General features: G+C 34.6%; 1 protein-coding gene across 8 annotated transcripts in view; it reads right to left on the reverse strand.

The window, feature by feature from the left end:
- Nucleotides 1–17,006, reverse strand: part of STAG1 (STAG1 cohesin complex component) — a 209,895-nt gene that overhangs the window by 19,138 nt on the left and 173,751 nt on the right. For 7 of the 8 annotated variants that reach the window (XM_070946333.1, XM_070946336.1, XM_070946334.1 and 4 more), the window contains 10 exons: nucleotides 15,339–15,456; nucleotides 12,886–12,989; nucleotides 11,242–11,334; nucleotides 11,064–11,153; nucleotides 10,385–10,588; nucleotides 7,866–7,936; nucleotides 7,421–7,508; nucleotides 5,853–5,933; nucleotides 3,312–3,404; nucleotides 713–887 (listed from right to left, as the gene is read on the reverse strand). In XM_070946333.1, coding sequence (XP_070802434.1) covers nucleotides 713–887; nucleotides 3,312–3,404; nucleotides 5,853–5,933; nucleotides 7,421–7,508; nucleotides 7,866–7,936; nucleotides 10,385–10,588; nucleotides 11,064–11,153; nucleotides 11,242–11,334; nucleotides 12,886–12,989; nucleotides 15,339–15,456 — 1,117 coding nt within the window. The remainder of the gene's footprint in view (nucleotides 1–712; nucleotides 888–3,311; nucleotides 3,405–5,852; nucleotides 5,934–7,420; nucleotides 7,509–7,865; nucleotides 7,937–10,384; nucleotides 10,589–11,063; nucleotides 11,154–11,241; nucleotides 11,335–12,885; nucleotides 12,990–15,338; nucleotides 15,457–17,006) is intronic. The other variant, XM_070946338.1, reaches the window with a different exon arrangement.

Genomic DNA, 17,006 nt, shown 5'->3' on the forward strand with positions numbered 1-17,006 from the left:
CCAGGTCAGTGGGCGGAGCCTCCCACCAGTTTTACTACCGGTTCTTGCGAACCGGCCCGAACCAGGGGCAACCCACCACTGGTCATAACCCTGAACGGCACAGTCAAGTCAGAGTTAAAAATGACAACCAGCAGTGTCATTTTTGCAGCAGTGACTGAATGCAAGTCACATGGCTACAGAGGCCTCTTTTTCATTGCAGTTTTGAATTTCTAATGTAAGTACCCTTTCTGAACAAACTTCTTGTGAAAATTCACAAATGAACCTTCGTATCTGGGGGATTATCTGTACCAACTAGTCTTCTTTAGTTACTAGCTATACTTGGGTTTCACAGTGTGTTGGGGAGGGATAAGAGAGATGTTACCATTGACTGTTATTTTTTTCTCCTAAACATTTATTATCTTTCAGAAATGCTATGAACTTACTTTAACTGTTTTACTGTTTCTCTTTTTGTGCATGAGATAGTATCATTTGAAGAGATCAGCTTATTATTGCTATTTGTATTACAGTTGATCACTCAATCGAGAGATGTTTGGCATTTTTATCCACCTATCAAGTCTCCTTTCTAAGGACCTGGGTTAGGCAAATGTTGTTGTCTGAAGGTATTAAAGGTATAGTCACAGGACCGTAAGATGTTCCAAGCAAAGCTGCCTTCTGCAATTGTTGGAGATTTTGGGACTATTTATAAGTACACATCAAAATAACTAATACTTGCCCATGCTCTGGTTCTCATCATCCTGGTCAATGAAGACATGGTCCATTACAAAGCTAAGGAGTTCAGTCTGGAGACCTGAATCTGGATTAAACACCAAAGGTTGAAGACCTTCTCTGCCTCCACTCATCAGCTGATGGCTAAAAATCATCAAGAGATCACAGAGCAGCATAAAAGCCTGAAATACAAAAACAATTTAATCAATTATGTTACACATGTCAAAAATGTTCAGGTATATAACATTCTAATGTAAACCTGTATGTGTTTATGTTTTTACCATTTAAGAATTTTAGGAACTTATGGATAATTTTTAATAATTGTGCATAATTGAACTCTACTCTGTTAGGTGCAGACAGCTGGACTGGTGAGGCTGGGTGTCAGGAGGTCCAGAGTATCACAGCATTTTCAAATAGCTTCTGGAATGTCAGAGAGGCAAAGCTATTTGTTGGTTTGGAGGAGGTGAGAGTTGGTTTGATCTAAAGTTGCTGCTTTTGTTGGAGCAGCAGAAGCTTTGGGTGAGGCAGCCTTGTAAGTGGCTTACTGGTTGTTTGGTGATGGCCACAACTCTGCCTGTCATCTTCTGAGGATTCTTTTGCAATGCAGCAGCAGCAATTCTGGCCTGTTTCTCCTAGGCAGCAATTACAGTGACAATGATAGTGAGGACTGGGCTATAACTGCATTTCTGGGTTGTTATTATATCATATTAATATTATGTATAGCTAAAAGTCTGTAGAGATTCTCAGTCATCCAGGTAATGGTTGTCCCGATAATGGATGACTGAGAATTTCTACAGACTTTTAGCTATACAATTTGGGATGAACACCCTTTGAATGGTGTGGGAGTAGGAATGGATTTCCAGAGGAAAAATTGCAGATTACAGGAACCAGGAGCACTACTCAGGTGACCCTGAGGACACAGATAAATGTGCTTCAGTGACCCTCTAAAAGGATGCAGATTACCAGCTGTCTGCAAAGAATATAAATCCTTCCATTCCCCACTATCCTGTCAGAGCTGAAGAAGCTTCTTGAATGAGAAGCAAAACGTCTTCAAAAGAAAAAACAAGAAAGTCCAGTTGCCTCCTGAAAAAGCACCTTTGGGACAACCATGACCTGGATGACCGAGAATCTCTACAGACTTTTTTTGTTCTTGTTTTTTTCCCTCAAAAATGCTTAATAAAAACATAAATTTTATTTTATTTTATAAGGGCCGCAATGGCACAGTGATTAGAATGCAGTATTGCAGGTTACTTCTGCTGCTCAGCGGCTGCCAGCAGTTTGGCAGATTGAATCTCATCGGGCTCAAGGTTGACTCAGTCTTCCATCCTTCCGTGGTCGGTAAAATAAGGACCCAGATTGTTGGGGGCAATATGACTCTGTAAACCACTTAGAGAGGGCTGTAAAGCACTATGAAGCGGTATATAAGTCTAAGTGCTATTGCTATTGCTAGAATTTAAAAAAATAGAGATACTGATGGTGCAATTATTAAATTAAAGGATCTTGACCTATATGTTACATCCTGCAATTATTTCCAGGAATAATTCTTTAAGTAGTCTGGACCAAAATTAAAATCGGTAAAAGATAAATTACTGAATTCATTACATTCTAATCAGCTTTTTGGGATTCCTCTTCCTTTCTCAGAAAGGTCACTGGGACCAAGAAATGTCTAGGAAAAGCAGCAAGTCTATTTGCTTTTTTATACTTTTTATATACCGTCATCCAATAACAACAACAACAACAAAAAAGCAATACAGTATATTCTGGAAATGAATCTGTATCTCTTTAAAGAGTTCATTTCTATCTTAGCTCATAATTGTAATAAAGATGAAATACAAAAACAAAAGCATTTACATCTTTTCTTCCTCATAATCTTTTCTCCATGTGTTTTCAAATAGATATCGTAGGCAGTTATTACAACCTCTATGGCAGCACTCATGCAATAGTATTTTAAAATCAGTTTATTACTATTCTTAATGAAGAACATTTTTATAACTAAGAGAAACATTTCAGCAAGTATACTTGTAGGGGTAAATTTATAAAAAATATAAGCAAAGTTTTAAAAAGTATGGTGAGTAAATTACTCAAGTTTTAATATCAGAAATGTTTAAAATCACAAATCTCATCCAGCAAAGTATATACGCAAACATTATATTATGTACTCAAAAGAGTGCTTATGGAAGTTAAGGGGAAAGTAAATGATCTCTACCCTGCAATCAGAAAGAGATATAGTATTAGTAGTTATTAGCAAAAAGTTTCAATTAAATTTTTGTTTGCATATTTCATTGGTAATAGAAACCAGAAGTAAAATATAGGAAAACTAATATGAAAACATAATTAGAAATAAACTCTGGAACTTTATTGACTTCCAATAACTAGCCAGACCTCAATTTTAATTCAGAATGAAACCATATTAATTATGTGGCTAATTACATGTAGCCTTCATAAAAGGCTCCCAGAATAGGCAAAATTAAATTAGAAGAAATATTAAGTATACAAACCATCTAAATTGATCAAGAAGGCTTAGTATTTAATTTTTGTAGGAAATAAGATATATAACAGTTTGTAAAATATTGTCATATTTTATGTATTTAATTGATTTCTGTTACCTGTTCTTTTACTGGAGTGTTGACATTTGACAGACACTGTTGGCAGACAGCCAGAAATGATTTGACTGTTTTCCTTAATACCAATAAATCTTCCTAGAGGAAACATATGAACAATTATCTGGTTTTCAGTATCAGTCAACATTTTCAGGAATAGACAGAGAGAAAAAGTACTGTGTAATAATAGCTGCAGATGGCGCCTCTAAATTGGCTCACAATATCACAATTTAAATAATAAAATCCAAGAATAAAATAGACCCGCAGTAAGCAGATTTGGAAAGTGATGGGACAGAGTTGCTGCAATACACAGTTTTAAAGTTGTGTTTCAGTGCCTAACAAGGGAATATTTAAGAGATTTTTTTTCCTATTATGAAATGATAATACCAAGCGAAAGAAAATACCAAGAAAAAATAAAATAAAATAGACACATAAACCTAAACAATATACTATTAATATAAATCACCCCAATAAATCACTTATTCATATAATCAATAACAATTTATCAAAATATACATTAAAATGTCTATTCTTATAGGACATAAAAGAGATACCATGCCCAAAAAGAAATATATTATGCCCATTTTTAATTAGTAGAAAATAATTTCAAAACTAGAAACATTAAACATTTCTGAATCAAGACTATGATATCTGGTTAACAGTACTTTTCCAACCTCTCAATAAAACTCCCTTGTCGAATCTATATGCCCAATATAAACAACCTTCCTCAAAAAGAGTCATTAACAACTTGAAAAGTCTATCTATATATTTATCAATATATCTTACAATATAATTCCAAAATGAAACCAAAACCAGACATGACCAAATCATATTATTCAATGAACAGGTAGTACTCAACTAATAGTAATTGTTCAAAGTTACGATGGTGCTGAAAAAAATCGACTTATGACTGATCCCCAAAGTTATGGCTATTGCAGTGCCCCCCATACTCATGTAATCAAAACTTGGGCACTTGGCAGCCTGCCTATACTATCTTCCCCCTTCTCTGCTCTTTCTGGTGCCCTACCAGAAAACATCAAAAGGGGAGGGGGGGGAGAAGTAAACATACAGGTAGCCCTCAACTTACAGTCATTCATTTATTGACTGTTTAAAGTTGCAACAGCATTGAAAAAAAATGACTTATAACCAGTGTTCACAACTACAGCCATTATAGTGATCCTCCAATCACATGATCTGGGTGGTTGGAAACTAGCTCTCATTTGCAATAGTAGCAGCGTCCTAGGGTCACATGACTGCCATTTTCAATCTTTTCAGCTGGCTTTTGACAAGCTACATCAATAGGGAAGTCAGCAGGGAGGGTCACAAGTCATGATCATGTGATGTCTCACTTAATGACAACTGTGGCTAAAAGGTCATAAAATCAGGTATGGTCAATGACTGCACCACTTAACAAATTTTCTGGTCCCAATTGTGATCACACATCAAGGACTACTTACTTTTCAACAATATCTAGAAAAGCAGTATTAGCATTTAAGAAAACAGAATGGATTTTGCGAGTATAAAATAATAAGGAAAAACAATGTATCTGGAAAAAAAGTTTTCCATAATTTGTGGGAGTCAAGCATTTTTCTACATATTTTTATTCACATAAAGATATAATTTCAAAATCCATACACTAAAAATGTGATTCTGCCATGGCAATTGTTTTTCATTTCCAGAGAGTTAGACCACAAGGAAACATGTGATATAAGAACTTCAGCTAATGAATCATGTACATATTACTAAAGTTTAACAATAAAATGTTTTTCAAATGATTATTCTTCTATTCTAGTTATGTTAATTATATATACAAATGTATATATGCAGGTTGGATGAAGAAAAATAAATAACTATTCCCACTGGATGTAAGTGGGAACCAAGATATTCAGATAAGAAGCTAGACATGAGGGATGCAATGTTACAGCAGACTTAGGTGGAAATACATTAATACTTGTTAAAATGCAAGAAAAATCCCAGCTCAAATTATATAGAATTACTATTCTATATAATTGCAGCCATGACCCTTGAAAGCTCTAGTGAAAAACATGTAACCTATGCTTAGGGGGGTCATTGAAAAGCAAAATGTATTACAGGTAGTCCTTGACTTATGACCACATTTGAGACCAATGTTTCTATTGCTAAGCAACATGGTTATTAAGTAAGTCACTGCAGTTATTAAGTGAATCATGCAGTCGTTAAGTGAATCCAACTTCCCTCATTCACTTTGCTTTTTGGAAGCTGGCTTGGAAGGTCGCAAATGGCCACGTGATCCCGGAATGCTGCAACTGTCGTAAAATACATGCTGGTTGCCAAATTTCATCATGTGACCATGGGAAAGCTGCAACAGTTCCAAGTGCAAGAATTGGTCTTAAGTCACTTTTTTCAGTGCTGTTGTAACTTTGAACAGTTGACTGCAAATTGGGCATTACCTGTATACAGTAAATATTCTCTTGTTGATGCCAGAAGTAGGGCATTTATGAAAGAATGTAGGACAATCAACTCAACTATCTCCCAGTGTTAGAAGTACTGTGATCCATAGTATCTTACTTTTGAAGGAGATCCTTCTGTAATTTTTACCAGCTGCCAGAGAATTGAATAATGGGAACACTGAAGAGCCTGAACCACTATCTGAAACAAAATTCACAGCAGACAAATAAGTATGAAATTTGTACAGTTTGCAGCAATTATGTACTATTGTTTGCAAACAACGTATTTAGAGGATTTTAAGACTCTGCAAAGGATCAGTTTATTAATTCTTGAGATGGAGGACAAATAATAGCTACAATCAATTGAAATTTTAATTGCATGGTTTAAAGCCAGGAAAGCTCAAATACAGTCTAAGCATCTCAAATTAAAAATGTATGGTATGGTTTAAAGTAGCTCGTTCCAAACTTCAAACTATTTATTTCGATAGCATGCATCTAATTTGTTACAGCACAATAAAATGAAACATGAAAATTATGTTTTGCTTAACAGCATGACAATTTCTCTTTACTTTTATTTTTCTCCTTATTTTTTAAACTTAAAAAAAAAATCTTTAAAAATAAAAGGAGACAAGAAATCTTATCAGGTGCCAAGGGAACTGTGTGTAAGCACCAAGTTGCTAATGAAAATTACACTGTTTTCCATGGATTAAAATAGCCACATTTCTATTTAGCAATAAAGCCAATATGAAGCACTATGGGCCACACCTTATCATTTAGCCTAACCAGTGGTGGGTTTCAAATTTTTTTACTACCGGTTCTGTGGGCATGGCTTGGTGGGCGTGGCATGGCTTGGTAGGCATGGCAGGGGAAGGATACTGTAAAATCTCCATTCCCTCCCCAGTCCAGGGGGAGGTTACTGCAAAATCCCCATTTCTTCCCGATCAGCTGGGACTTGGGAGGCAGAGAATAGATGGGGGCGGGGCCAGTCAGAATTTTTACTACTGGTTCTCTGAACTACTCAAAATTTCCACTACTGGTTCTCCAGAACTGGTCAGAACCTGCTGAAACCCATCTCTGAGCCTAACCCACTCATAAAATCATTGTGAAGGTAAAATTATGGGAGAGATAAAGAACTTTATACTTTTGCAGTCCTCAAATGAAGATAGGATATGAATGTAAGGAACATTAATTAAAAACATCTCGCCTTTATTACTTTTATAAATAACTCAAAGCAGTGAACATACCTAAGACTCCTTCCTCCTCCTATTTTCCTCACAATAACCCTGTGAAGTGGTTTGGGCTGAGACAGAGAGAGAGAGAGAGAGTGGGTGGCTCAAAGTCACCCAGCTGGCTTTTATGCCTAATGTAGGACTAGAACGCACAGTCTCCTGGTTTCTAGCCTGGTGCCTTAATCGCTTAAGTCCAACTCAATTTAATGAACTTTTGGTAACCACGAAATTCATTCATTCATTCATTCATTCATTCATTCATTCATTCATTCATCTGCCCAGTCATCTCAATTGTCAAAGCAACTTTAATAGTATTGTAGTACTATTAAAATAAGATTAAAAAGAGGAAAAGCAGCAGTATATATATAAAAAATCACATATACAGCTTTACTGGGGAACAGCCAAATCCATTTCATATTGTATTATATGAATACAGCAGTACACGTTACTTATTATTTACCTGTTCTGGCATAGCTCCATGTTCAATTCCAGTCCTCAATAACCTGTAGCAGTTACTGAACAAATCCCATTTTGTAAGGTCATGAGCGCTTTGAGAGAAATTAAAAATGCATTAAACAAACAAACAAACAAACATATATAGCAAAGATTGAACAAATGCAATAATAAAATCACTGTTATAATTAGGAGTTTAAGTACAACATATAAACTATATGATTTCTTAAACTATGGAATTCCTTCCTACATCTTGCATAAAGTAGCTGTTTTTTATATAGATAGATAGAGATAGATAGATATAGACACACACACATTCTAAGTTTATCTCTATCTATCTATTCTAACAATAGAAACCTTCCAATCTTGCTTAATTTTTTGCTTATTTTTTCATGGTAGTATAAATGACTGACCATTTTAAAATAACTATAAAACTTCATAAAGCCACATACTTGTGAAATGATGTTAATCTCTTTAAAGTAGAAAGAACATTGTATACATCATCATCATCAGCTTCTTCTCCCTGGAAATAGAACAAACTGGATCATAGGCTGAGCAATTTATATATTACACTTATGTTTAAGAGTGTAGATTCCTACCTATGTATAGTAATGGCTGTTGAGAATTTGTATCAATTTGTATTTCAGAAACTAAACTCAAAAGAGTTTACAAAATCTCAAACTGATTCTCAAATCCAGGCCTTGCTGGAGAAGTGGCCTAGCATGACACCTTGCCATTTTTAAAAATTTCGCCAAAGTTACCATTTCTAAATATTCCAATATCCTACTATTACACAGATCCTAATGATCAACAGGATTTTTGAACTACATGTCTCATATATACATACCTTCAGGATTCAGCACTGAACCCTAAGTAAAGTTCTCCTATGTATTGTTACATGACTGATCAATTTAAATATAGATCAAATCTGCCTAATACAAGTATGCATGAAAAAACTGTATGTGCTTGATAGGAATTAAGAAATCAGATCATATATGACAATACATATATGACTAGCTAATACTCCTAGAAAATAAATTCTCATTTCATTCTAAGGTGCACAAATTAACTCTTTCTGATTTTGAAAAAGAAAAGAAAATAACGTAATTTGTATCAAGTGTGGAGTAACCTCAGGAAATATTGAAATATTGAAGAAAATAATAAATTGAATATTAATACTAAAATAGAATAGAACAGAATAACAGAGTTGGAAGGGATCTTGGAGGTTTTCTAGTCCAATCCCCTGCTTAGGCAGGAAACCCTACACCACTTGAGACAAATGGTTATCCAATCTCTTCTTAAAAACTTCCAGTGTTGGAGCATTCACAAGCTCTGGAGGCAAGTTGTTCCACTGATTAATTGTTTTAAAATGGAGAATCACTGATTAAAATTGATTTAAAAAAAGAAATATGGGCTTGTTTGGAAGATTATGTATATTATTGGAGATAAATTGTAATTGTAACGTAATACTTTTACATTCTTTGTTCACTTATAAAATCGATATATAAAGGGCTAAATTATACAAACAATTTAGTATTGGTATTATTCCTATCTACTCAGGAGTAGATAATTACAAAATGTATTTAAAGGTTAATTGAATTCTAATTCTGAAATAAAAGTTTGTGTTACATGAATCTTTCTCTCTCCAAATAAAGGGGTTCTATGTACAAGTAGCCTTCATTTAATGACCATTCATTTAGCAACTGTTCAAAGTTACAATGGTGCTGAAAAAAATGACTTATGACTGGACTTCACACTTAATGACTGTTGCACATCCCCAGTTACATGATCGTGATTTGGGCACTTGGTAACCATTATACATTTATGATAGTCACAGCATCCTACAGTCATGTGACTGCTATTTGCAATCTTCTCAGCTGGCTTCTGAGAAGTGAACTCAACAGGGAAGCCTAACGGTTGCAAGTAGTGGTCATATAATGTCTCTTATAACATGGGTGATTCGCTTAACAACTGCAGCAAAAAAAAGGTTTTAAAATCAGATGCAGTCTGTGATACCAAACTTAAAAACAGCAATAGCAATAGCACTTATATACTGCTTCAAAGTGCTTTACAGCCCTCTCTAAGCGGTTTATAGAGTCAGCATATTGCCCCCAACAATTTGGGTCCTCATTTTACCCACCTCGGGAGGATGGAAGGCTGAGTCAACCGTGAGCCTGGTGAGATCTGAACTGCCAAATTGCAGGCAGCTGGCAGTCAGCAGAAGCAGCTTGCAGTACTGCACTCTAACCACTGCGCCAACGTGGCTCATATCACTGCTTAACGACAATTTTTCCTGTCCTGTCAAACTATCCAAATTTGAAACAATGCATCTATTAGAAGTATGGTCAGAGTTCTTGACTATACAGAAGACTTCTCTTCCACTTTCAAACTTAATGGAAGCAATAACTGTGTGAGGAACTAATTTTCTTATATCACCTCACTTTAGAATCACAATATCATTAATAGCAATAGCACTTAGACTTATATATCACTTCATAGTGCTTTACAACACTCTGAACAGTTTACAGTCAGTATATTGCCTCCAACAATCTGGGTCCTCATTTTACCAATCTGGGTCCTCGTTTCGGAAGGATGGAAGGCTGAGTCAACCTTGAGCCGGTCAGGATCAAACTCCTGGCAATGGGCAGTGTTAGCCTGAAATACTGCTTTCTAATCACTGTGCCATCACGGCCAACTGTTAGGAACTAATTTCCTTGCATCACTTCACTTTATAATCACAATATCTTTAAACAGAAAAAGATCTTTCTATTGTTCTCTGTGGTAAACATATTCATGTGGTTTTCCACCCACCTCTGTCTAGGCCTCTTATATACCACCAATACAATAGAAATTTAGTTCTCATTTGATGTTCTGGGATGCAAACAAAAAAAAATTAAACAATTAAAATAATGTTCTGGTACTAACGTGTAGGCAGATATTTTATTCTAGGGAAAACAGGATACAAGCAAACCTCATTTAATAGATCCTCCACAGAATGGTTGAACCGATCTACAAATTCATCAATGAGCTGGCTGTGAGCTATGTCAACCCTGTTCTGAATGGTATATTCTTCACTGCACAGAATGCTGTATGTTTTACTGCAGGCTTCAAGAACATCTGATTCCACATGCTTCTCTACAACAAATTTAATCTGTTTCAACAAAGCATCCAAATGCTGTGGAACAAAGAGAAATTTTGGTCATTTCTTGAATTTTCTAACTTAAACATGACAACAGAGCACAGAAATATAAAATTCAAAATAATTACAAAACCTTCAACATATATTGATGCCAGGAAACACACACACACACACACACACACACACACACACACACACACACACACAATGTGATGACAGGAAACATAACAATTGTGCTTTTAGTTCAGATTCTTCATATTGCCATGTAATTTATATTCACAATAAAACTCGAACTCCTTTATATATTTATAAAATTGAATCTATTTAAATAAATACTGTATTAAATTATTCCAAGGAGTCAGAAGACTGGAAGAATAATGACATAGCACATAGCACCATGTGTATGGTACATGTGTCTCTGTGTGTCCGTTCAGTTGCGTCTAATTCTTTGTGACTGCCTGGACAAATCCCTTCAATTGTCAGATTATTTTTCCATTTTGGTGTACTATACCTTCTCCATTCTTCCTGTACTGTAAATTTCTAAGTCAAAATATTGAGGAATTTGAAGAAGATTTGCCACCTTCTCTGCATCAGCAGAATACTAGCAATAGAAAAAAATGAAAATTAATATACAAATTAGAAAAAGAATCATACAACTATTATTACTGAATCACATTCTATTGACATACCTTTGATAGGAGCATCGGAAGTGCAATAATAAAGTGTTCTGTTAGCTTGTTCCGGTCATCTATCTGAGTTTTTCTTTCTTTTGCTGTTAAAACCTGAAAAATAGGGGGACTATCACATCATAAACAACTGTAATATAAATATTGTCAATCAAGATATAAATTGTGGCTTTTTTATATAGCAGCCTAATTAATCTGCAAATTAATATGCTGGTTTTTAATAGGCACTACTATTATAACCCAAATTGAAAGAAAAATTTTCTCACTGACGATGCTGCAATAAGAAAGAATATAAGTAGTCCTCAGTTAATGACAATAATTGGACTGGCAACTCCATCACTAAATGACATCATAAAATGTGACATCACGTGACCACACTATGTTATGATGGCAGTTCTGGTGGCAGTTATTAAGCAAATCCTATGCAGCTGTTAAGTGTGATGTCAGGTTATCGCCATTTGTGACCTTCTGCCAGTTTCGCCATTGAATTTACTTGATGGAATCCAGCAGTGAAGTTTACAAATGGCAATCACATGACCATGGGATACTACATCTATCATAATTGTGAGCCAATTGCCAAGCTCCCAAATTATGATAGCATGACTTGGGATTCTGCTATAGAGGCAACTTTGAGAACTAGTCATAAACCTCCTTATTAACATTGTTGTTACTTTGAACAGTCATTGAATAAATGGTTATTAGCCAAGGACTACCTGTACAGTTATTTAAGTACAAAGCAGTGGTGGGTTGCTCCCGGTTCGCATCGGTTCGCAAGAACTGGTAGTAAAAATTTGTAGTAGTTCAGAGAACTGGTAATAACATTGGCTGGCCACACCCCCGAACCAGTCCATGGCCTGGTCGCCGCTCGCTTACCCCGCCCACCTCATCAGAGGCTTTTTTTTTTTTTTTAACTTTTAAAAGCATTTTTTCTACAACCTCTTCGGCCGAAAAAATGCTTTTAAAAGTAAAAAAAAAAAAAAAGCCTCTGATGATCGCGCGGCTCAGCTGGGATCGTCAGAGGCTTTTAAAAGCATTTTTTTCTGCAACTTCTTCGGCCGAAGAGGTTGTAGGAAAAAAATGCTTTTAAAAGCCTCTGGCAATACCAGCTGAGTTGCCTGATCATCAGAGGCTTCTAAAAGCATTTTTTTCTGCAACCTCTTTAAAAAAAAAAAAAAAAAGTTGACCACGCCCACTCAGTCACATTACCCCCAACTAGCCACGCCCACAGAACCGGTAGTAAAAAATTTTTAGAACCCACCCCTGGTACAAAGTATTTAACATATTTGACAGATTTTCTAGCATCTTAAGCCATTTTGTTATAAAAATGTGTGCCTCCCAAAAGTCCTTTGAGTATATCTCCAAATGTTTGAGATGTGCACCTCCACATCCTCATTATGAGTGCTCATCAAGGCAAACATTTTATGTTCTGAACATGATTACAAAAATATCTGAATTGTCACTGTTCTAGAAAACAATCCAAATAATTTGCATTTTATAAAAAAGTCCTTACAAAATAGAATATTGAACTCAAATATCATTTGTGATAAATGTTTTCCAATCACTTTTTCCCTATTGAGGTATTATTAAAAATCACTGAAAAAACATGCATACAAAAAGTCCAAGAGAAAAGTAACAAAAAAACCTTACTCTCTTGCCAGTTCCTCTGCCCACTGGAGGGTGTGCTTCTGCAGCTTGTCGAATTGTACATACCATTAACTCTATAAGTGCACTTTCCTGACGATCAGACATCGCTACAGAGATAAAGAATATAGATGGACTAATGAAATGTGGCAACTAATCTATGCAAATAATACTACAATTTTTGGCTCAATATTTTAAACAACAAATCACTTTATCTTCTAAAACCTGTAGCAGTAATAGTAGTAGCCATATCACTGAAAATAAGAAAACCACGTTTTTTTTAAAGTGTTTGTTCCAAGTCACTAAAGCACTGAATACATTGACTTCACATTTATGACTGTCATGATTTCATCATGATTTGGGTGCTTGGCAACTGGATGTATTTACAATAGTTGCATTATCCCTGGGACACATGATCATCACTTGCAACCTTCTCAGCCAGCTTCCGACAAGGAAACTCAATGGAGAAAGCCAGATTTCACTTAACAACCCTGTGATTCGCTTATCCATGACGAAAGGTTTAAGACTTGCACACAGTCATGTGATGACTTTACAGGGTAAAATGCTATCTATGAATTGTTTTATTAATTAATTAATTTTATCTGAGTTACACAAAATGTACATATTGCTGATATATTTTTTCACATGCCCATAATGTTTGACAGAAGTTTTTTCCAAAATGCTTATCTCTTATGTAAATATTAAAATTCTTTGTAAAACAATGATTATTTCTTTTAACTTTAACTTATCATTCAATGGAATTTATCAGAGACTTTTCAATAACGCTGCAGACCAGATCTTAACATGCCATCTAGCCACTGAAATGTTATCCATTTATTTCCACTGCTTAGCAATGACTAATTGGGCTAAGTAAACTGAATACATTTTGTAGTTAATTTATCAATGGCTTACCACTATAGTTTTTTAAAAATACTTTAGTCCAAGCTGACTAAATTAAATTGAAATCTCAAGTGCTCTTCCAATATTTTAAAGATTTTTAAAAGAGTCTATTTTATTTGGTTTTATTTAAGTTTCTATGTAATATGTACAAATTTTTTATGAGTCTTATATTTATTTTATTTATAATTAAATTTGTTTGCTGCCCATCTCACTTTGAAGTGACTCTGAAAGGCTTACAACATTAAAAGTAATAAAACCTTAAAAGATAAATACAAGGGATCATATCTATTGCAAGATAACTCTACTTATATATATATAATATTGAAGTGGTTACTTTGATTTTAAATAATATGAACTTACATCATTCTTCAACTTCTGATAAGATGACAATGTGCTAAAATGTCGTGCAATCCTACAAAGAAGTATCTCCCTTTTTCCTTTTCTCCTTCAATCGAACACACTCCGCTCAGAGGTCAAACTCTCATTCTTGGCTCAGCTTTTGGTAGAGCTACTCTAGGGGGTCTACCTGAGGTGTAGAGTGAGAAATTATCCACCTTCCCTTTTCAGATATAGATTTTATTGGCTGAAACTCCAATTTAAATATGAAATACACAACAAGGGCTTTCAAATTCTGAAATTCCATATGCTGTGTGAGATATGACAGTTTAGAGATTCTGGTGACATTATAAGTAATAAACTGCCATATTTCAGAATACGCTGATAAAAAGTTTGTAAGTTAAAAGGCTGCAGTTTTAGTTGCCCAAGATATAACAAAAATTCCCTTTTCTATAATAATAATCATAAACAATGGCAAAATGCTTTAAGGACCTGTTTAAGTTAAATGCTAAATTAAATGCTAAAACAGCTTAGTGTAAACTTTTAAGATATAAATACTTACAATATTTGAAACCTGATGTAACTGGATTTCTGCTGAAGTTTTATACTGATAAAATACAAAATATAAGTAGCCAGGAATGTAAAAGCTTTGCAATGTGAGGGAAAGAATCTTATACTACTGACTTTCAAAGTGTTTCTTTTTGATATTCTCGGTCCCCCTCGTCCCAATTATATGATAGCCTCAATGCTGCTTGCCTTTAGAAAACCCATTAAGATTTGGCTTTTTCTTCTGGCATTTGGGTTTAATTGAGTAGAATTTGTTTCTGGTTGTTTTAATTAATTTTATAATTAATTAAATTTTGGTTTACCATTTTATATATTAGAAGAGTTTTTTTTAAAAAAAGATAATGTATGGTTATTTTTTTGCTAATGTTTATTTTTGTTGTTGTACGCTGTCCAGAGTCACATTGATTGATTTGGATGGATGCCGGTAAATGCAATAAATACATGAATGTGGATTTGAATATTAGTAAAAAGCTAAATTCTGACTAAGACTCTTAAGTTAATTACAATTACTTTCCATCGTTGATTTTAATGGGACCAAAACATTATAAACTGAAAGCAGAGATTAAATAAGCAGTCCACTACATTTCACTGCCTTAAATGGAAGAGACTAGACAGTGCTATGTTGTTTTAATCAAATAAGTAAACCTGATGAGTACCTTCTTCCCCTTGGACAGGTTCTTCTAGTAGCAATTCTGTCATGCATTCCCAGTCTTTTAACAATTCTTGAGAGCTTTCCCATAAACTGTCCACCAAATAAGCAGCATGTTCATGTAACTAAAAATTAAAAGCAAGCAAAATTCTTTATAGACATGTTCACAGACCTACTTGTAGTATTATTTGCAGCATTATGTAAGAATATGTAAAAAAAAAATGGGAAGGAATTTGAGTCTTATTCAGAGAGGGTAAAATGTTGAGCTGTTACAGAAAAGATATTTGAGTCTTGGGAAGGTACAAAACATTAAAAACGAAGTCAAAGCGACTCTGCCTTGGTTGGATTAGTTGTAAATTAAAATGGAGAGAGGCTCGGACACAGTGGTGAAATCTAAAATTTGTTACTACCGGTTCTGTGGGTGTGGCTTGGTGGTGGGGGGTAATGTGACTGGGTGGGCATGGCCAATTTTTTTTTTTACTTTTAAAACAATTTTTTCTACAACCTCTTCAGCGAAGAGATTGTAAAAAAATGCTTTCAAAAGGCTCTGACGATCCCAGCAGAGACTTTTTTTCTTTTAAATGCTTCTGATGATCAGGCAACTCAGCTTGGATCGTCAGAGGCATTTAAAAGAAAAAAAAGGGTTTTTTTCTTTTCAATGTGTCTGACGATCCAAGCTGAGCCACGCGATCATCACAGGCTTTTTAAAAAAACTTTTCGGCCAAAGAGGTTGTAGAAAAAATGCTTTTAAAAGTAAAAAAAAAAAAAAAAGCCTCTGATGATTGTGCGGCTCAGCTGGGCATGGGGGTGGGGGCAGGGATTTTTGCTACCAGTTCTCCAAACCACCCGCCTCCATCGCTACCGGATCGGGCGATCTGGTCCTAACTGGGAGCATTTCACCCCTGCTCTGACATCTTTTCAAGATTCTATTATTGTTCCGTAACCACATTAAAATACATTTCAAGTATCATTCTCAAGCTTACTAACAAGTTCAGTTTGATCTTCATCTCTTTGTAGACTGATAGTACAATTTTAATTTCAGATTGTCTCAGTTTTGCAAAATATACAATACTCCACTTTCAGATGAAATACAAATCTACTTAGTTTTCAATCCATGAAGAGATTTCTTTTCTTTAAAAAATGTGGTAATTAATTTAAATGGTCATTACAATACAAATTAAAGATTATATTTTTGAATAATTTAGCAGTTGTAATATAGTACTATAATCATATCCTAAGATAATTTTAAAAAATATTCATATCTGCTACCTTCGTGATTTAGCACCTTATCATATTTTGTAACCGCATAAATTTAAGTCAGATATCTGAAAATGCATTTGATGCTGCACTAAAGAATCGTGGGTAATGTAATACCAGAAAGTGAATTCAATTTATTGGCATATAATAAAAGGCTGTAAAAAGTAACAGAAAAACATATTCAGTTTTAAAGTCGCTTTTTAATTAGTAGGACATGCATTATATCAGAAAAAAATACAGATTTAATTGTAAAAAATCTAAAGAAAGATCATTTCCTCTCTTGCTTTCTATACAGTATTTAACATGATCTTGCATAACCCTGTTAACACACATGCATAGTTCTAATTTATATTTTTTTTCCAATAGCATTATAATTAATAAGGTGACTTACTATATTTCAGTGGTCTGTTCAAGTTTG

This window comes from Pituophis catenifer, unplaced genomic scaffold (genome assembly GCF_029215685.1).
Source record: "Pituophis catenifer annectens isolate HBS135680 unplaced genomic scaffold, rPitCat1.0.hap2 SCAF_6, whole genome shotgun sequence".
Taxonomy (NCBI): Eukaryota; Metazoa; Chordata; class Lepidosauria; order Squamata; family Colubridae; genus Pituophis; species Pituophis catenifer.